Below are 22342 nucleotides of genomic sequence, written 5' to 3'. Positions count from 1 at the left end.
CCTCTTCAAGGAGGTGAGGATCAGGGCAGAGGAATCATTCACTCATTCTTTGTTGCTGTTTTTGTAATTAGGAAAAATGAAACAAAGAACCCTGCATCGTTCAATAGTAGATTAAGTTGATTGCTTTTCTGTTACTTAGAGGAAGAAATTATTCTTTTTTTAGGTTTTATTGCGGGAGAGGGACAAAGGGGGGGGGGGACAGAAGATCCAAAGTGGGCTCCGTGCTGACAGCAGGGAACCTGATGTGGGGCTTGAACTCACAAACCCTGAGATCATGACCTGAGCTGACGTTCGGTCAGACGCTCAGCTGACTGAGCCACCCCGGCTCCCCTAGAAGAAGAAATTATTCTGTCACAATCCCTCCAACTACTCCCCACCTTCTTCCTATTTGTATACTTGTGTGTTTAACTGTATATAGTCTTACATATGTAGTTACATATGGTGATAGATAGTATATACATTTAAGTTTTCTTCTTACAGGGTCAGAGTTTATATCGTGTATATATCCACCCAAGTAGCCATGACTCCTCCTTGCCTTTGATCTTTATATTTAGGTAGGTTTGGTGCTCACCACCAGACCTTCTGCTATAGCTTCGGCACGCCTGGTCTTGTTTGTTTGGATTTATCCCTGGTTGGTGCTGTCTGGCACAGAAGAGGTTTGTTTTTTCTGGAAGAGGTCATGGTGCTGTATTCCCTGAGCGTCTGTCTGCATGATGCCTGATCTTTGCAGGAACGCTTTGCTGGGCAACACTTTTTAAAAGTGTAGTCATCTTTTTTTTTTTTTTAATTAGATTTTATTGAGGCACAACATTGTCCCAGCTGTTTGCTGTGGTGTCGCGAACCACCTCAACACTGGTGTCACGTTCATGGCAGTAGCATTCACAACGGCCAAAAGGCGGAAGCAACCCAAGTGTCCGTCAGCAGAAAAATGCATCGACACAAGGTGATCCGTGTGTACGAAAGACTCTTATTTGGTCTTGGTAAGGAAGGAATGCCTGGCACGTGCTGCTGCCTGGATGAAACTTAAGGACAAGATGCTAAGTGAAATGAGCCAGTCACCAAAAGAAGCGCAAATCCTATGTGATCCTTCTAATATGAGCTTCCTAGAGTAGTCAGGTCCATAGATACAGAAAGTATGGTGGTTGCCACAGGCAACAGGGAGAGGAAAGGGAGATCTGTTCTTGGTAGGCGTAGAGTTTCCGTCTTTCAAGATGAAAACGTTCCGGGATCTGTTGCATAACTCTGTGAATATACTTAATTCTGTGCTGTACAGTTAACAATGACAAAGACGATAATTTTTTTTTAAACTGTATTTATTTGTTTTGAGAGAGAGACAGCTCAAGCAGGGGAGAGGCAGAGAAAGAAGGAGAGAGAGAATCCCAAGCAGGCTCCACACTGTCAGCACAGACCCTGACGTGAGGCTCAACTCACCAACCCTGAGATCACGACCTGAGTCAAAATCAAGAGTTGGACCCTTAAGTGAGCCACCCAGAAGCCCCAAGATGATAAATTTTATGTTATGTGTTTTTTCCAGTTTTTAAAAGCATAGTAATGTAAGACAGGCACCTCCATTTTATTGTGTTCCTGGGCAATCTGGGTCAGGGGTTTGGGCCCAGGGAAGGTGGCTCTTTTCTGCTCCAGAATGTGTGGGACCTGAGCTGGGGTGACCTCAGTGGCTGGGGCCGGAGAATACCCATCTGAGCCGATTTCTTGACTCATATGCGTGGCGTCTGGGCTGGACAGATCTGGGTTGCGGCCGCGCGGATCTCCAGTCTGGCACCGCAGGGAAGCCAGACTTCTCACAGGGTGACTCAGGCCTGCAAGAAGGAGCACTCCCAGCAGGCAAGGGGTGGCCTTTTATGGCCACCTCTCAGAAATGATGTCACGTCACTTTCATCAGACTCTTTTGATCCACCTGTCACAAGAACACACCCAAGTTCAAGGGGTGGGGACTTAGACCCCACCTCTCAATGGGAGGAGTATCAACTCATTTGTGTTGTCATTTTGATTGACTGATTTTACTTTGTAAAGATTTTTTCATGTTTATTTATTTTTGAGACAGAGAGAGAGAGAGAGAGAGAGAGAAAGAGAGCGCGCATGAACAGGGGAGGAGCAGAGAGAGAGGGAGACACAGAATCCGAAGCAGGCTCCAGGCTCTGAGCTGTCAGCACAGAGCCCGACATGGCACTCGAACTCAGAAACCCTGATCATGACCTGAGCTGAAGTCGGACGCTTAACTGAGCCACCCAAGCAAGCACCCCTAAAGATTTTATTTTTAGGTAATCTCTCCACCCAATGTGGGGCTTGAACTTACAACCTTGAGATCAAGAGTTGTGTGCTCTTATGTGATCATGTTTTAAAACCACCACAGGGGCGCCTATGGGGCTCAGTCAGTTGAGCATCCAACTTCAGCTTAGTTCGTGATGTCGCAGTTCCTGAGTTCAAGCCCCATGTAGGCTCACTGCTCTCAGCGCAGAGCCTGCTTTGGATCCTCTGTCCCCCTCTCTCTCTCTGTCTCTCCCCTGCTCATGCTCTCTCAAAAAAATAACAAAAAACAAAAAAACAAAACAAACAAAAAAAACCATACCATTAAAAAAAAAATTACTAACGGGGCACCTGGTGGCTCAGTCGATTAAGTGTCTGACCTTGGCTCAGGTCATGATCTCACAGTGTGTGAGTTCGAGCCCCGTGTCGGGCTCTGTGCTGACAGCTCAGAGCCTGGAGCCTGTTTCAGATTCTGTGTCTCCTTTCTCTCTGCCCCTCCCCACTTTACACTTTGTCTCTCAAAAATGAATAAACATTCTTTTTAAAAATTTTAAAAATAACTAAAATAAAACCACCACAAACATAAGTACATAAAAGTACACAGAGCATGAGCATGCTGCTTGATGAAATGTTGCAGAGTGAAGCACTTCAGGTTACCAACCAGATCGAGACACAGAACACTACCAGGAACTCAGGTATCCCTCTTGTGTCTCCTCCCATCCGCTCCCCCCAACCCTCACCTCTGACTCCCAACACTAAAGGTCAGAGGTGTAAAGGAGGGAAAAATACCTTCTAGGTTCTCAGCTGGGGCTCTGTAACAAAAGACAGATTAATGACAGGAAAGCATACACGTTTATCTAACAAAAGTTTTATGTGACATGAGAGTTTCGAGTGACCCGAGAGGAAACGAAGACCCGAAGTTAAACTTGAATATTTTGATGTTCAATCTGATGGTGATGAAGAGTGAAAAATCATGGGAAAATGTGATGAGACAAAGAGGTGTGAGCTCAGGGTGGTGAACCGGGGAAAGAAGGCTGGTTTGTTCAGATACTTCTTGGCATCCTGGAGATAAAGACGTTCTTCCCCTGGGTACGGGGAGGGCACCTTCACCTGGGGTCTATGACCTCCTTGGGAAGGTCAAAAAGTCCTTCCTGCACCTTTTATTTTTCAAATTCCTTCAGTTGAAATTATTTAATATGCCCAGTTGCCATATTTTGGGGTAGCGTTTCTTCAAGTCCATCGACAGCTATAAATATTTTTTTTTTAACGTTTATTTATTTTTGAGATAGAGAGCATGAACAGGGGAGGAGCAGAGAGAGAGGGAGACACAGAATCCGAAGCAGGCTCCAGGCTCTGAGCTATCAGCACAGAGCCCGACGCGGGGCTCGAACTCACGGACCGCGAGATCATGACCTGAGCCAAAGTCGGATGCTCAACCGACTGAGCCACCCAGGCGCCCCTATAAATATTTTTAAACATGTCCCCCTGGATTCTCATCTCTGAATTCCTCTAAGATATATACCTACTGGTAGCAAAATGTGCGAATCACATGGCTGTGCCAGTTTACAGTCTCGCCAGTGGTGTATGAGAGTATTTATTGTCCACATCCAGCCAAACCAAGTTTTGTCCGCTTTTTTTTTTTTTAAAGGAGGCTCCACCCCCAACATGAGGGCTTGAACTCACCACCCCGAGACCAAGATCTACATGCTCCACTAAATGAGCCCACCAGGCACCCCTTGTCTGGTCTTTTAATGTTTACTAATCCAAAGAGTAGGAAATGTTCTTCCATTGCGGTTGTAATTTGCATCGCATTTCCCTGATTACCAGTGAGGCAGAGCCTCGGTTCACGTTTGTCGACCATTCAGATTGCCTCTTCCGTGACCTGCCTGTTCGTCCCAATGTCTGCGATTCATGCTAGGAAATTTCAGCACAGACAATGGGATGTTATGCATGTGCCAGTTCCTTAAGCCTTTCTTTACTCATTATTGACAATGCTGAGTGCAAGATGTGGACTGATCAGAACCCCCTGCATTTTGGGGGGGGACGTCCAGAGATGCGGCCACTGTGGGAAACACTCTGGTAGCTTCCCAGAAATGTTACACAGAGTTATCAGACAGCCCAGCAATTCCAGGTCCTAGGAGTATCTCCAAGAGAAGTGAAACCAAAGGTCAACGCAGCAAAGCTCGTGTTCCTAGCAGCATTATCCAGGCTAGCTACAAAATGGAAACCGCTCAATGTCCATCAGCAAATGAATGGGTGAACGAACAGTGGTCCATCCACACCATTGAATATAGTCCTCCGTGAAAAGGAATGAAGTACTGGTAAATGCTCCAACTTAGATGAGCCTCAAGAGCATTATGAGAAGTGAAAGGAGCCAGACACAAAAGTTCCTAAAATGGTATGATTGGTTGTAGGTGAAATATTCAGAATAGGCAAATCCATGGAGACAGAAAGCATGTTAGTGGGCTGGAAGGAGGAGGGTATAGGGAGTGATTACTTAATGGGTACAGAGTGTTCTTAAATTTTACCTTAATTAAAAAAAAAACACACACACACAGTTCACAGGAAGGGGCCAATATGATATCAAAAGGGTCTCAGTCCAGATGTGGCTAATATAAATCTTTCTGTTACCCGTATCTTGATCAATAACCAAAGCTCGACTTAGCAACAACCTATATCAGCAGGGTGACAATAATTCAATACCTGCTAAGTGCTTTGCATGCAATCAGCATCGCAACATCCTTGTATGTCTTGTGGGTAGTATTATCTCTGTGATATATATAAGAAAACAGAAGTTCAGAGAGGTTAAGTAACTTACTCAAAGTCACCCAGCCTTTGAGTGACAAATCAGGATTTATATCACTGCCCTCCTCCTCGCACCTCTGTCCCCATAACTGAGGGCTCCTGGTTCCGTGTCTAAAGGGAAGAGCCATCGGTCAAGCAACCAACTTTGGCTCAGGTCATGATCTTGCAGTTTGTGGGTCCAAGCCCTGCATCGGGCTCACTGCTGTCAGCCCAGAGCCTGCTTCATATCCTCTGTCTCCCCCTCTCTCTGCCCCTCCCCTGCTTTCGCTCTCTATCAAAATAAATAAACATTAAAAAGTATTTACTAAAAAAATTGTTTAATGTTTATTTATTTTTGAGAGTGAGAGAGAGACAGCCCAAGTAGGGTAGTGGCAGAGACAGAGAGAGAGACACACAAATCCGAAATAGGCTCCAGGCTCTGAGCTGTCAGCACAGAGCCAGACGAGGGGCTTGAACCCCGACCGGCAAGATCGTGACCTGAGCCGAAGTCAGAGACAACTGACTAAGCCATCCAGGCGCCCCAAAAAATATTTAAAAGGAAGAGCCAAAATAATTACACTTCATTAATCCCCCAAGTTCGCAGGCAGTCTTTACATGTAGCACAGGATAAGACGGCCTTTTGGGGTCTAATAATAATAAAGTGTAATTCCCTCAAACTTCTTAAGAAATGGTCTCATCAGCAGGTTCCTGGCAACAAGGCAAACTTTGAACCTCAGGAGGGTCCCCTCTGCATCGGGGAGCAGCTACACCCACACCCACACCCGTGAACTTCCTGCCACGGCTGCTGGGGCCCCAGACTGAAACATGGAAGGACACTCAAGCACTGGGACCAGAGGCACACTCTGGTCTTTATTTTCGGATCTTATCCCCGAAAGGTCTAGCATCCATGGAGCACTGGGTCAGATTTGGGTGGATCCAAATGGGCGGGTTCAGACCAGAAGGACTGGAGGCCAGAGATGAAGCCAGACAGGAATGTCTGGGCAGCAGACCTTCTCCCCAGCTGAGGGCAGAGGGAGGGAGCCAACTGCTTGATGTATCTCTTAGTCCTGGGTTTCTAAAATGGCAGCGACCAGCCACGGGTGTTACTGAGCGTTTGAAATGTGGCTAGACGGATTGAAATGAGCTAATAAGTGTAAAATATACCCCAAATTTCGATGCCGTGCTGCAAAATAAAATAACGTAAAATATCTCATTAATATTTTTTATATTGACTAGGGGCGCCTGGGTGGCTCAGTAGGTTAAGTGACTGACTCTTGATTTTGGCTCAGATTATGATCTCAAGGTCACAGTCGCCATGTCTGGCTCCCACTGGATGTGGCGCCCGCTTGGGATGCCTTCTGTACCTCTGCTCCTCCCCAAATCCCGCCCGGGTTCACGTATGGTCTCTCTCTCAAAAAAAAAATTTTTTTTTTATATTGACTACATGTTAAGATAATATTTGGCATGTATTGGGTTAAGTAAAACATTATGATCATTAATTTCACCTGTTTTCTTAGACTTACTTTTTAAAATGTGGCTATGAGAAAAAATACACATGCTAAAGTAAAAATTATTCATTGTTTCTCTTGGACGGCACTATTTTGGACCAACCCCTCGGCCTGGGGGAGTAAACAGAGGCTGGATGGACAGAGGGCGAGGCCCCTTAAGGCGAAGACACCGCCGGATCGCCTTTCTGGGCGGTGCCCAGAGGTGGGGGGAGGGGAGAGAGTACAGTGGCCTCAGGGGGCGGGACCAACAGTTGACTGAGTGAGTGAGCTTTAGGAGGAAAAGCCTCTCCAGGCCTGAAGGGCTTGGGTGGGGAGAAGATGGGGCAGGGGGTGGGGGGAGTGGATTATCTTCCAGCAGCCACTGGCTGGAATCCCCAGGCCGGTGGGAGAGTCAACCCTGTAGGATTCATTTTTGCCCACTCCTAATTCTTTGTTGTTGCTCCTATCAGGTGAGAATTAGGGAGGTGAATATCTCCTCTGCTAGCAGATTTCACCATCTGGAGGCTCTTTAGTCTGAGCTCATTGCCCCCTGGGGGGGCTCCCTGGTAGGTCCCCAGGGCCACAGACATAGACACCTGGAGCCCAAGGAGCCTGGGGACCTGGCCTCACCCGGGGTTGGAGCCTCTGGGTCCGGCCCGGGGCTTAGAGTCAGATTTAAAATACTCCCCAGCTTTCCCCATATCTGCACCCCTCTTGTCACTGCTTTCTACCTTGTTTGGAATCTGAATCCTAATAAGAATTATTAACTCTGGGCACCTGGGTGGCTCAGTGGGTTGAGCATCTGATTTTGGCTCAGGTCACGATCTCAGTTTGTGAGTTCGAGCCCCACATCAGGCTCTGTGCTGACAGCTCAGAGCCTGGAGCCTGCTTCGGATTCTATGTTTCCCTTTCTCTCTGCGCCTCCCCTGCTCATGCTCTGCCTCTCAAAAGTAAATTAGTGTTGGAAAAAAATAAATTTAAGAATTATTAACCCCCAGAATAAAATAAAATAGAACAAACCAAAATAAAAATACTCCCAGCTTTTGCTCCCTGGTTCTCTGCCAGGAAGTTCTCCTGGCACTGTGCCAACAGGAGTCTTCTAGGGCCTGGCCAGGGGGTCCTGTGGAGGTAAGATGCATTTAGAGATTCTTTTATACTTGCTGGAAGAAAGAGAAAGGTGAGAAACCCCAAGCAGGCAGTGCCTGTGGCTCCCCGCCCCCATCAGCCCTGGGGAGGTGGGGGGATGCAGCCAGCCTGGGGACAGGAGTCACTTTCAGGGTTTCCCAAACAAAAACAAAGACCTGAAACTCTCTCTCTGGAGGGGACATCCCTGGAGAAAAGGAAGAAGTCATTGAGTGTCCTAGGGAAGAGTTAGAGGAAAGTAGATGGATCCTGACATCAAGGGAGGAAGCCTTCCAGCCTGAATTGTTCTCATTCTGAGTACTCAGCTCACTTTCTGCTGTCCGTTATTTAAGTGTCACCTCCTAGCGGCGACACTTTCTGCTGGCCATTTTGTAGCCCCGCGAAGGGGTACAAGAGCACCTGGCTCCACGGGTCCCAGACAGACCAGGTTCTGCCACTTGCCGCTGACAAAATCCACAGGCAGAGGGAGGACAGTGGTGACGCAAGAGAGGAATTATTTCCATGAGGCCAACACCAGGAAGACAGCTGGCCACCTGCTCAAAGACTGCTTCCCAAGTGTCAAAAATACTTCCAGGTTTATAGAAGGAAAACGTGCAGGGTGCCTGGGCGGCTCAGTCGGTTGAGTGTCCGATTTCGGCTCAGGTCATGATCTCATGTCTTGCGGGGTTGAGCCCCGTGTCGGGCTCGGTGCTGACAGCTCAGAGCCTGGATCCTGCTTCGGATTCTGTGTCTCCCTCTCTGTCTGCCCCTTCCCTGCTCACTCTTTCTTTCTCTCTCTCAAAAATAAACACTGAGGGGTGCCTGGGTGGCGCAGTCGGTTAAGCGTCCGACTTCAGCCAGGTCACGATCTTGCGGTCCGTGAGTTCGAGCCCCATGTCAGGCTCTGGGCTGATGGCTCGGAGCCTGGAGCCTGTTTCCGATTCTGTGTCTCCCTCTCTCTCTGCCCCTCCCCCATTCATGCTCTGTCTCTCTCTGTCCCAAAAATAAATTTTAAAAAATGTTGAAAAAAAATTGTTTTTAAAAAAAAATAAACATTGAAAAAAATTTTATAGAAGGAAAATGTGGGTATGTGCAGGTAGGCAGCGAAGATCAAATCCATCATTGTGTGGGGTCAGTCCCATGGTCTTCCTGGCTCTGCACAGTACTTATTGCCTGAGGGGTAGTTCAGGTTCCCATCTGGGGATGCTTTGCCTGCAGGGTGTTTTGCCTGAATTAAGAGAGAAGCTGGAAAGGAGAACTTATCAACGAGAAAGTTTGAGGTCAAAATGGAAGTACCTGAAATCCACCTTCAAGTTTACCTGAGGTTTCACCACGTCTCCCACCCACATCCTACACTCGGCTCTGCTTTTCGTCTTGGTCCTTATCATCATCTAACATATACCTCGTGTTTGCATTTATCTTGTTGACTGTTCCCCCAACCCCTTCCCCTTTCCCCCGCTAGAATGTAGACCATGAGGGCTGGGACCTTGTTACGTTTTGAGGAATAGCCGGAAACAACTACACAGGGACCTGGCCCTGAGTTCATGTTTGTTGAATGAATGAATGAATGAATGAATGAGGTTTTACGATTTTTTTTTAATTTTTTTTAACGTTTTATTTATTTTTGAGACAGAGAGAGACAAAGCATGAACGGGGGAGGGGCAGAGAGAGAGGGAGACACAGAATCGGAAGCAGGCTCCAGGCTCTGAGCCATCAGCCCAGAGCCCGACGCGGGGCTCGAACTCACGGACCCTGAGATCGTGACCTGAGCTGAAGTCGGACGCTTAACCGACTGAGCCACCCAGGCACCCTGAGGTTTTACGATTTTTAACCCAACAGGCTCGGCTCACTCCGGTGCTGTGTGGACAGCAGAGGGCAGAATCAACTTGGACACCCATCAACAGGGCATGCTTTCTTCTACGCAGAGAGTAGATTACTTGGCTGCCATTAAAAGAAATAAGATAGATTAATGTTTCTGAAAATGTGATCCACAGATCTCTGCGAACTATTCTGTGATACTAACACATGATTTGCTTTATGCATCTTCCAATAGGTTGACACTTGCACCAATGGTATTTTTTTTTAGTGCTTTTTAATTTTTTTTTTAATGTTTTTTATTTACTTTTGAGACAGAGACAGAGCATAAGCAGGAGAGGGGCAGAGAGAGGGAGACACAGAATCCGAAGCAGGCTCCAGGCTCCAAACTGTCAGCACAGAGCCCGGCGCGGGACTCGAACCCACAGACTGTGAGATCATGACCTGAGCTGAAGTCGCCCGCTCAACCGACTGAGCCACCCAGGGACCCCTGAACCATGGAATTTTGGCCTAAATCAAGGCAGTGGCACCAAACCCTACTAGAGTCATTGTATTCTTCACCTTCAGGCACTCCTGGTTTTTGTTTTGTTTTGTTTTGTTTTCCTTCCTTTTGTTTTGTTAATGCACTTTTGGAAGTGGATTCCAACTACCTCCATTTTGACTTCATACTTTTTTTTTTTTAATTTTATTTTATGACTTCATACTTTTTAATTGATAAATTCTTCTTTCCAGCTTATCTCTTAAGTCAGGCAAAACATCCTGCAGACAAAGCATCCTCTAATGGGAGCCTAAACTACTCCCTCAAGCAATAAGTATTGTCCTGAGCCAGGAAGACCCCAGGGGACACACCCCACACAATGATGGATTTGACCTTCACTGATACCTGCACACACCCATGCATCTCTGTCCCACCTCTTCTTGATTTTTTAAGGAATGTGTGTGTGTGTGTGTGTGTGTGTGTGTGTGTGTGTGTGTGTGTCTTATTTATTTCTTTTGAGAGAGAGAGATTGAGAGAGAGACTGAGCACGTGAGCAGGGAGGGGCAGAGAGGGAAGGAGAAAGAAAATCCCAAGCTGTCAGCGCAGAGCTGGGAGTGGGGCTCAAACTCCTGACCTCTAGATCATGACCCCAGCTGAAAACCAGTAGTAGGATGCACATAACCTACTGAGCCAGCCAGTCGCCCCCACATTCTTTATATAAACCCGGAAGTATTTTCGGCACTTGGGAGACAGTCTTTAATCGTCCTCTGTCTTCCTGGTGTCAGCCTCACGGAAATAATTCCTCCCTTGCTTCACCACTGTCCTCCCTCTGCCTTTGGAATTTGTCAGAGGCAAATGGCCGAACATGGTCTGTTTGGCACCCCTACGGTGCCAGTTCACTTTCACATAAGAATGTTTTTGATGAAGGAGGGGCGCCTGGGTGGCTCAGTCGGTTAGGCTCGGGTCATAATCTCATGGTTTGTGGATTCGAGCCCCGCATCGGGCTCTGGGCTGACAGCTCAGAGCCTGGAACCTGCTTCGGATTCTGGGTCTCCCTCTCTCTCTGTCCCTCCCCCACTCTCTCGCGCGCTCTCTCTCTCTCTCAAAAAATAAAATAAAATAAAGATTTTAAAAGAATAAGAATGTTGTTGATGAAGGAGAACTTTTAAAAAATTTGGATCCTTCAGTACATGTCTTTTTTAACGGCAGTGTAATTAACATACAGTGTTACATTAGTTTCTGATATACAATATGATTCAACGGTTGTATACATTTCTCAGTGCTCATCAGGATAAATGGATTCTTGGGTGGGACACCTGGATGGCTACAGTCGGTGGAGCACAAGACTCTTGATCCGGGTCATGAGTTCAAGCCCCATGTTGGGTGTAGAGATTACTAAAATTAATTAATGTTTTTAAATGGCTGTAAGATAAGCGCACTCTTAATCTATTCCATCCATCCCACCACCCACCTCCTCTTTGGCAACCATCAGGTTGTTCTCGGTACTTGAGTCTGTTTTTTTCTTTTTTTTAAATTAATTAATTAATTAATTAATTTAGAGAGAGAGCATAAGCTGGGGAGGGGCTGAAAGAGAAGGAGAGAGGAAAGAGAGAATCCCAAGCAGGCTCTGCACCATCCGCACAGAGCCCAGCAAGGGGCTTGAGCTCACAACCCTGAGATCAAGACCTGAGCGGAAACCAAGAGTTGGCCACGTAACCACCTGAGCCATCCAGGTACCCCAAGAGTCTGGTTTTTTTGTCTGTTTGTTTGTCCCTTTTTTCCCCCGTTTGCTCATTTGTTTCTTAAACTCTACATCTGAGTGAAATCACTTCCTTCCAGCTGACTTATTTCACTTAGCATCGTACCTTCTAGGTCTACCCATGTTGTTGCAAATAGCACGATTCACTCTTTTTTATGGCTGAGTAATATTCCATTGTATGTATACACCACATCTTCTTTATCCATCCACCTATTAATGGACACTTGGGTTGCTTCCATATCTTGGCTATTGTAAATGCTGCTGCGATAAACCTACGAGTGCAGGGGTGCCTGACGGGCTCAGTTGGTGGAACATGCAACTCTTGATCTTGGGGTTGTGAGTTCACGCCCCATGTGGAGTGTAGAGATTTCTTAAAAATAAAATCTTAAAAACAAACAAACAAACAAACAAACAAACAGGGGCACCAGGGGGGCTCAGTTGGTTAAGCCTCTGACTCTTGCTTTTGGCTCAGGTCAGGATCTCATGTTTGTGAGATCGAGACCCCACCCCCACCCCCCCCATCGGATTCTGCACTGACAGCATGGAGCCTGGTTGGGATATTCTTTCTCTCACTCTCTGCCCCTCCCCTGCTCACACTCTCTGAAAATAAATAAACTTTAAACAAATAAACAAAACCCGTAGAGGTGCTTATATCTTTTTGAATTAATATTTTCATTTTCTTTGGGTATAAATACCCAGTAGTGAAATTACCAGATATATGATATTTCCATTTTTAATTTTTTTTTAAGATTTTATTTTTTAAGTAATCTCTACACCCAACATGGGGCTCGAACCTACAACCTTGAGATCAGGAGTCGCATGCTCCACCAACTCTGAGCCAGCTAGGCTCCCCCTATTTTTAATTTTTTGAGGAACCTCCACACTGTGTTCCACATTGTTTACACCAATTTACAATCCTACCAACCGCACACAAAGATTCCTTTTTCTCCACATCCTCATTAACACTTGTAATTTCTATGTTTTTTATTCCAGCCATTCTGACAGGTGTAAGGTGATATGTCTTTGTGGTTTTGGTTTGCATTTCCCTGATGATGAGTGATGTGAAGCATCTTTTCATGTGGCCATTGGCCATCTGTATGTCTTCTTTGGAGAAATGTCTATTTGTGTCCTCTGCCCATTTTTAATAGGATTATTTGGTTTTTTAGTATGGAGTTGTATAAAATCTGTATATGTATTATTTTTTAATTTTTTAAGTTTATTTATTTATTTTGAGAGAGAGAGAGAGAGAGAGCATGAGCAGGGGAGGGACAGAGAGAGAGGAAGAGACATAATCCCAAGCAGGCTCTGTGCCGTCAGCACAGAGCCTGATGCTGGGCTCGAACTCACAAACCATGAGACCATGACCTGAGCTGAGATCAAGAATGGGACGCTTAACGACTGAGCCACCCAGGCACCCCATACATTCTTTATATATTTTAAATACTAACCCCTTATCGGATGTATCATTTGCAAATATCTTCTGCCATTCAGTAGGTTGCCTTTTTGTTTTGTTGATGGCTTCCTTCACTGTGCAAAATCTTTTTATTTTGGTGTAGTCCCAATAGTTTAATTTTGCTTTTGTTTCCCTCGCCTGAGGAGACATATCTAGAAAAATGTTTCTATGGCTGATGTCAAAGAAAGTACTGCCTAAGTTTTCTTCTAGGGCTTTTATGGTTTCAGTCTCACATTTAGGTTCTCAATCCATTTTGAGTTTATGTTTGTATGTGGTGTAAGAAAGTGGTCCAGTTTCATTCTTTTGCATGTAGCTGTCCAGGTTTCTTAACACCATTTGTTAGAGACCGTCTTTTCCCCATTGTCAGTGAGCCCTCCTGCTCAACTCTAGACCCCAACAGTCCTTTCTTCCTCCCTTCCTTTCTTTCTTTCTTTCTTTTTTTCTTTCTTTCTTTCTTTCTTTCTTTCTTTCTTTCTTTCTTTCTTTCTTTCTTTCTTTAAGTTTATTTATTTTGAGAGGCAGGGGAGGGGCAGAGAGAGGGAGAGAGAGAATCCCAAGTAGACTCTGCACTGTCAATGCAGAACCTGAGGTGGGGCTCAAAATCGCGAACAGGTGAGATCATGACCTGAAACAAAATCAAGAGTTGGGAGGCTTAACTGGCTGAGCCACCCAGGCACCCCCCCCCCCCCCCCGCAACAGTTACTTCTCATCACATTTTCTTGAGGCTTTGACAATGACTGGAGCATTCTTTTTTTTTTTTAATTAAAAAAATTTTTTTAACGTTTATTTATTTTCGAGACAGAGAGAACCAGAGCATGAATGGGGCAGGGTCAGAGAGAGAGAGAGACACAGAATCCGGAACAGGCTCCAGGCTCTGGGCTCTGAGCTGTCAGCACAGAGCCCGACGCGGGGCTCGAACCCACAGACTGATCCGTGAGATCATGACCTGAGCCGAAGTCGGAAGCTCAACCGACTGAGCCACCCAGCCACCCCGACAATGACTGGAACATTCTAACTGGCAGGCCAGAATAGCCCTGATAGCAATGGAATGCCTAGAAGACCACACCCCCACAGTCCCTTCCCGGCCGAGATCACAGGCCTAACCCATACCGACCTGCACCCAATACCATGCACTCTCTGGCAGGTCTCTTGTACCTCCCTGAACTGCTCCCATCAAACTTTTGGTGTCTATCCTGTTGGCAGAGAGGCCGGTTACGAAAGTTTTTGAGCTGACCATATAAGTGTGGGTTTACTTCTAGACTCTCTTTTCTGTTCCATTGACCTCAGTGTATGTCTTTTTAATATTTGGTGTGATGAAATGAAAGGCACTTCTGCTAAAGACCAAAGTGTGGAAGTCGTCCTGAGCATAGCATTTGTACGATTGACTGAGCCGCGAGCGGAACTAGCCCCCTTTCCCAGCGAGTACTCTTTCTTACTTGAACAACTGACCGACTATGGTTATCACAGTGGGGTATTTGGAGACACTTTTTTAAACAAGGAACAAAGTGAACCTGTCACTTCAGGATAAACAGTTGGTAGCATTTGCTGTCAATATTTGAGCTTCAAGCAAAAATTAGAATTTTGGAAAACTTTAATACCACATAAGTGAAATGTGTCAACATGACCAATACGTAATGCTACAAAATTGCGCACCAATCAAGGGTCCACTCGATGCTCAAGATAGATAATCCATTCGTTGTAACAGAGTGCGAAGAGTTTGGACTGCAGGTCTTGTTTCCATGTTGCAATTAGACTTCAAGAAACTATCACTTATCTGAGTCTTGGTGGAGTATCAAAGAAGACAATAACCAAATTATCTGAAAAGATTATTCAAATACTCTTTCCTTTTCTGGTTAAATATCCAGGTGTATTTCCAGCCACTTGTGGAAGCCTGGATTTTCTGCATGTACCTCAAACAAAGCAACAAATCAAATGCAGAGGTGGATGCTCTATTCAACTATTTTTTTTTTTTTTTATTCAGGCAGACATTAAAGACATATACAAAGCTGAACACAATGTTCTCACATTATGTATGTTAATATGTAATGGGTTGTTCTTGTCATTTTCTTAAATACCAGATTTGTTGAGACGTGATTCACATACTACAAAATTCATCCTTTTGAAATGTACAATTCTGTGGTTTTTATATATTCATGTAGTTGTACAACCATCATCACTGTCTCATTTTAGAATACTTTGAATTCAATGAGGGATGGCATGAAGAAACTTGGAAAGAGCACACGGTAGCAACAATTAACTTTTTAAAAATTTTTTTGTTAATGTTTTTATTTATTTATTTGTTTGTTTATTTATTTATGTTTTTATTTATTTATTTTTAAAAAATTTTTAATGTTTATTTATTTTTGAGACAGAGAGAGACAGAGCATGGACAGGGGAGGGTGAGAGAGAGAGGGAGACACAGAATCTGAAACAGGCTCCAGGCTCTCAGCTGTCAGCACAGAGCCCGACACGGGGCTTGAACTCACAAACCGTGAGATCATGACCTGAGCTGAAGTCGGCCACTTAACTGACTGAGCCACCCAGGCGCCCCTGTTTTTATTTATTTTTGAGAGAGAGAGACAGAGAGACAGAGAGTAAGCAGGAAAGGAGCAGAGAAGAGAGAGACACACAGAATCCGAAGCAGGCTCCAGGCTCTGAGCTGTCAGCATAGAGCCCAACGCGGGGCTTGAACTCTGGAAGTGCGAGAACATGACCTGAGCTGAAGTCAGATGCTTAACTGACTGAGCCACCCAGGCGACCCTCCTCCAACAATTAATTTTTAAAGGACAAACATGTTCCTCTAAAACAAAGCAGAGCCCTGAGGTTTTGACTTGTTAAAGAAGTTGGAAATGCAAACATAAGCAGGACAGAATGCCTCCAGGGATGGACGCTACCCCAGGTTTCTGCTCTTTTGGAAAGGTTTTTCCCTTTTTGGAATTTAGTTCATTCCATCTTCTTTGTGACTTGCAGATCAGCCCTTCCCAGAGGGCCCAGAGACCTGTGCCAACTATCCGAGCTGAAAGACGTATCTGTTCTTGTCCAAATGTCACAGAACTGGAAGAGGACTCAGAGGGAGGACTGGCAAATTGTATTTTCCGAAGACGGCCTCAATAGTACATATCCCATCTCACGTGCTATCCCTAGATGTGATGCTGTCACTCTTTAACCGAGAGATGGAGATTTATATTCTCTCTCCTTTGTGACTGTCTTGACCAATGGAGTTCAGCTATGCTATTCCTGAGCCTACATCATAAAAGGTGACTCCTTCTTTGCAAGCCTGCCTTTGGAACCCAGCCTCCTTGTTATAAGGAGGCTCAGGCCATGTGAAGACGCCGGGTATAGGTGTTCCAGTCAACAGCCCTAAGGAAGAACCAAGCATTAGCCAGCATCAGTTCTGTACCTGGGAGGGTTCGAGTCTTCAGATTCATTCCTGCCCCCTGCCTTGGAGCTGCTCCCACTTAACCCAAGTGGGTCAGGAAAGAGATTTGTCCCATGAAGTTGTGCCCAAATTGCAGACATGTGAGCCAAGTAGATGTACTTGTTTAGAGCCACCAGGTTTGAGGATAGTTTGTTACACAGCAATCATTGAAAAACAAGTCTTAGAGTTAAAACACATTTGGTCTCCCTACGAAAAGCAGAACCTCCTTTAGCCACCCCAGGGGAAAGTTAGCGGCTCACCAGAGGACAGCAGGGTGAAGAAGCACTTTCAGCTGCTCTACAGTGAAAATATCCACCTGCCAATACTTGATTTTAAACATAACATTTGTTTTCTGATGATAACAGTGTTTATACTCACTGTAGAAAATTCAGAAAAACGAGAATTAACAGAGAATGAAAACGATCTGACTTCTCACATTTACAGCTTTCCCTTTTCTCTTCTTTATATAGAAATTTCTTTTACAGGGGCACCTGGGTGGCTCAGTCAATTAAGCGTCCGACTTCGGCTCAGGTCATCATCTAACGGTTCCTGAGTTCAAGCCCTGTGTCGGGCTCTCTGCTCATCGAGCTCACTTTGGATTGTCTGTCCCCCACCACCACCCCCAGCCTCTCTGTTCCTTACCCCCTGGTTCTCTCTATCTCAAGATAAATGAATAAACTTTAAAAACAAGAAATTTATTTTACAAAACGTGTATCATATTTGCACAGGACTAGTGATATTGACCCATCATTCAGCAGTCATGTTTTGAGTTTGTCAGGCACCCAGCTGGACACTGCAGAAGGCGGACTGGAGAGCAGGGCTTTTCCAGCAATGGCAGTGACTGTGATTCACCTGGGGTCACTAGTGAGATACCGAGACTTCTTTCTTGGGGGGGTGACTGGGAGTTGCCTGGTGAGTATCGTGGGTATCTGCGGCTTTGCTGCCAGGGGTGGGCATGGCTTCGGAGGAGTTCCATCCTCTGCCAGTACCTCAGTGGCAAGGAAGCTTGGGGGAGGCCTGGTGGGCACAGCCACCAAACTCTGTCCCTCGCAGGTGACATGCCTTTTGAGTTGCACCCAGGGGACAGCTCGTATTTCACATGCACACTATGCAAAAGTACTTCCTTAGAGATCCACTGTGTAATATAGAGCATGTATTTTGGATTTTAAGGTTTAAGAGAATAAATCTCACGTTCAGTGTTGTTACCAAAAAACTGCCCAAAACAAAACCCAAGGGGACACAAGTAAATTTTTGGAGGTGATGGATATGTTTATTACCTTGATCATAACAATGGTATGACAAGTGTTTGCACATGTCCAAACTTTAAGTAAACCTGTAAAAAAGAGGGCTTCATCCTTTAGAAACATTTAAAGGACAAAGTTGAATTGCATTCAAAATCCACTCTCAGGAACATGAGAAGTTTCAGTGTTATGTTCTATTCATAAGTGATAGAAAAGGCAAAGCTATTAGTTTGGTTTTGAAGATCTTATTATAATTTATTTTTATTTTATTTTAATTTTTTTTTTAGTAATCTGTACACCAAACATGGGGCTCAAACTCATGACCCTGAGATCAGGAATTGAGCAGTCCACAGACTGAACCAGTCATGTACCCCAAAGCTATTAGATTCTTTAATGTGAACTGTGGTAAATTTTAGCATGTGAAACAATTGTTTACATTTTGTATTACCTTTTCATGCAGTTTCTTGTTGATGGAGAGTATTAATTTTAAATCCTTTTTTGGTGTGTGTATGAAATATGTCACATATAAAGTACTCAAAACAGAAGTGACAACAAAGCAAAGGCAGTCACCACCATCAGGTCAAGAAGGGTAGCATCCTGTGATGTATTTAAAAGGGTCCATCAGGGGCACCTGGGTGGCTCAGACGGTTAAGCGGCCGACTTGGGCTCAGGTCATGATCTCGTGGTCCGTGAGTTTGAGCCCCACGTCGGGCTCTGTGCTGACAGCTCAGAGCCTGGAGCCTGTTTCAGATTCTGTGTCTCCCTCTCTCTCTGACCCTCCCCCATTCATGCTCTGTCTCTCTCTGTCTCAAAAACAAATAAACGTTAAAAAAAAAATTTTTTTTTTAAATAAAAGGGTCCATCACTCGTCATTTCAAGCATAAAATCTAATGTAAAAATGGCTGCTTTTGCAGAACCAGATACAATTGTTTAGCGGGAATGTTAAGAGATTTTATTTTATTTTTTTTAATGTTTATTTTTGAGAGAGAGAGAGAGACAGGGTGTGAGTCGGGGAGGGGCAGAGAGAGAGGGACACAGAATCTGAAGCAGTCTCCAGTCTTCGAGCTCTCAGCATAGAGCCTGATGTGGGGCTCAAACTCTCAAACGGTGAGATTATGACCTGAGCCGAAGTTGGCCACTTAACCGAGTGACTCAGGTGCCCCTAAAATATTTTGAGGGCACCTATGTGGCTCAGTCGATTAAGCATCTGATTCTTGATTTTGGCTCAGGTCGTAGTCTCACAGTTGGTGGGTTTGAGCCCATCAGGTGCTCTGCTTTCAGCACAGAGCACGCTTCGGATCCTCTGTCTCCCTCTCTCCCTGCCCCTCCCTGGATGGTTCTCATTCTCTCTCTCTCTCTCTCTCTCTCTCTCTCTCCCTGTCTCAAAAATAAACATTTTTAAAAATTTTAAAAGATTTTATTTGACACCCTTATTTAAAAACTTAGTATTTCCTAATACCTTTTTGTTTTAAATAACTCTTTAATTTTTAAAAATTCAAATTTTTAATTTAAATCCAAGTTAGTTAACATATACTGTAATAAATGACTTCAGGAGTAGAATTTGGTGATTCATCATTTACATATAACACCCAGTGTCCATCCCAACAAGTGCCCTCAATTCCCATCACCCATTTAGCCCATCCCTCCACTTGACACCCCTCCAGCATCCCTGTTTTTTCTCTGTATTTATTATTTTATTTTTAATTTTTAAAAAGTTTTTTATTTATTTGAGCGACGGAGAGAGAAGGAGCAAGCAGGCTGTGAGATCATGATCTGAGCTGAAGTCGGATGCTTAACTGATTGAGCCACCCGGGTGTCCCTGTTCTCTGTATTTATAAATAACTTTTTAAAAAGATTTTATTTGTAGAGGTGCCTGGGTGGCTGAGTGGGTTGGGCATCTGATTCTTGATTTCTGCCCTGACGGCACTAGGCCTGCTTGGAATTTTCTCTCTGCCCCTCCCCTGCTTGTGTGCTCTCTCTCTCAAAATAAAATAAACTTAAACATATATATTTTATCTGTAAGTAATCGCTACACCCAACATGGGGCTCGAGCTCAACCCTCAGATCCAGTTGCGTGCTCCACCAACTGGGCCAGCTAGGTGCCCCCAAATAACTCTTTTTCATTAGCCCTCTATAGATGCCCCCAATCCCTGGCAGGACTTCTGCTTGCCCAGTACACACACACACACACACACACACACACACACACACACCCCAAAAGCTGGTGCTCAGTCTCAGGCCCCAGCGCTCAGCCGGGGTCACAGACACGCCCCGAGGTCAGCAGCCCACTAGGTGGTCAGAGCAGAGTGATCCAGGCAGAGGCGGACCAGTGTTTACAACGGTTGGCTGATGTAACAGCCATCTGCATCAGCCTTCCTTAGGGACAATGACGAGTTTACTTGTTTTGTCCCTTTGTTATTAAAAGTGCTGATTTATTTATTTATTCTTGAGCTTCTTTTTCTCTTCTTTCTTGCGTCACAGAAAAAGCCAGAGCCCCCGAAGCCACGCTGGGGTCTTACCTCCAGGGGAGTCACGAGTTTTGTCTCCTTTGCTTGCTCTCTTTTCTGTTTGCTTATTCGTGTTTAGTATTTTGAGTATGTTTTGGCAACATTTATTTTCAACGAATGTTAGAAACGCAGCCCTTCCCCCCCCCCCCCCCCCCCCCCCCCCCCCCCCCCCCCAGCGGGCGCCTCCCACTGCCAGACCTCGCGGCCACTGGGTGCCACTTCCAGCCATGGGGGCGCGTGGGTGTCACCTGAGGGAGCTCGGTTTTTCCCACCCCCAGCCGGTCCTGGGCCGCGAGCACCTCCAGCCGGGGTATTTCTGTGGAACGAGAAAGGAACCGCCCGAGCGGTCGGGAAACTTTCCCGCTGCCGTTTCCCCGGGGACCGCAGGGTCCCCTGTCTCCCTCCGAGAGGGCTCGGGCGGCAAGGTCGGAGTTGATCGGAGGGTCCACTCCGTGTCCCGGGGGGCGGTCAGCCTCCCGTCCCGAGCCCCGGGGAGGGGGCGGCGGGTGGGGATCCCCGGAAGCCCAGACACCTGCGGCCCCTGGCCGGCCGGGCGGTCCCCGAGCCCCGGCGCCTCCTTTAAAGCGGCGGCTCCGCCCCCCCCCCCCCCGCCCCCCCCGCCCCCCCGCCCCCCTGCCCGAGGTTCCACCCAACCGCCGGATTCCGGCCGCCCTGGCAGAGAGTCGCAGCGCCCGCGAGGAGCGCGCCGACCGTCCAGTCCCTGCGTCGGGTTCCGCGCCCCCGGGTCCCCAGGCCCGCCGCCATGGCCAGCCAGGAGCTGGCGCTCAAGCTGCAGCGGCGGCTGCAGTGGGAGGAGGTGGAGGAGGGCGGCCTCCAGCCCGCGCCCGGCGCAGCCCTGGCGCCGGAGCACGAGTCCCCCGCGCGGGCGCCCACCGCCTGCGCCGACGCCGAGCTGAGCGCGCAGCTGAACCGACGGCTGGACATCAACGAAGGCACCGCGCGGCCCCGCCGCTGCAAGGTCTTCAACCCCTACACCGAGTTCCCGGAGTTCAGCCGCCGCCTCATCAGGGACCTGGAGAGCATGTTCAAAAAGTGAGCGCCCCGCGCCGCCCTGTGCCTTGCGCCCCTCCCCCCCCCCCAGCACCCGGCGCTGGGGACCCGGGAGGTGGGGGCGTGGTGTGTGTGGGGGGAGGTGGGGGTGGGCGGGTTTCCCGGCTCTGCTTTGTGGGACTGGGTGGGATAGTTTAGGAGTTCCGGGGTGCCCTTAGCATTTAACCCACGCCCCCGAGGCCCTGCGCGCCCCGAGTCCGTGCCGGCGCGTCTGGGGGCGGGGGGGGGGGCGGTCCTGGCCCGGCCGTCGAGGGCAGTGGCCGCAGCTCTCCCGGACTGAGCTCAGAAGTTCCCCGGGGCAGCGGAGCCGGAGTCCCACGCTCCCGGGTCCCGACCACGGGTCCCGCCCCTGCGCCGCTGGTTGCGAGATTTGCCCGCAGCGCAACTTCTAGGAAACAGAATCGCGCAGCGGCTCACCTGCCAGCTGTATCTCCCAAGGGAGAAACTAGCCCCGTTGTCCTTTTATCTTTTAAAACAAAAGGGGATAGTTATCCTTGGCTGCCGCTCGGGGTCTGATGTACCCACAGAGGCTGAGAACTGGGAGTTTGTTAAACTCGTTGCAAAAGATCAGGACGTTCCTGGAGCGAGTGTGACTAGGGAGCCTCCTGGGGGCGTCGCCTTATCTGTTTTACCCTTTCTTGGCTTTGGGGCAGTAGGCGCCCGTCGGAACCGGACGTGGCAGCTGGCAGCGGGTCCTGCTGTGAAAGCCCCGCGGAGCCGGGGAGCTGCTGGCGCGCCCCAACACCGGGCGATGGAAGCAGCATAGAGAGCCCCCTCTAGTTGTCTTTGTATCCTGCGAGGTCCCTGGACCTCAGTTTTCTCATCTGTAGAGAGAGAGAGCAGCGATGGTTCCAGCCTTTTAAGGCCATAAAGTATTTTGCACACCGTAAGCTTCTAACCGAGCTATTAATATTATTTCCAGAATTGGGCCAAGACCGGAAA

The 22342-nt window shown here is 47.1% G+C and overlaps 1 protein-coding gene across 1 annotated transcript in view; it reads left to right on the top strand.

Moving 5' to 3' along the window:
* Positions 1-21092: 21092 nt before the first annotated feature.
* EFHD1 (EF-hand domain family member D1) overlaps positions 21093-22342 on the top strand; it is a 42845-nt gene continuing 41595 nt past the window's right edge. The window contains exon 1 of the mRNA XM_040450672.1: positions 21093-21382. Within this exon, the coding sequence (XP_040306606.1) occupies positions 21093-21382 (290 nt within the window). The remainder of the gene's footprint in view (positions 21383-22342) is intronic.

The sequence above is a fragment of the Herpailurus yagouaroundi genome, unplaced genomic scaffold (assembly GCF_014898765.1).
Source record: "Herpailurus yagouaroundi ecotype Mexico unplaced genomic scaffold, PumYag 202, whole genome shotgun sequence".
NCBI lineage: Eukaryota > Metazoa > Chordata > Mammalia > Carnivora > Felidae > Herpailurus > Herpailurus yagouaroundi.
The sequence above is the reverse complement of the archived record's forward strand: the minus strand, read 5'-3'. Positions and strand labels throughout refer to the sequence as shown.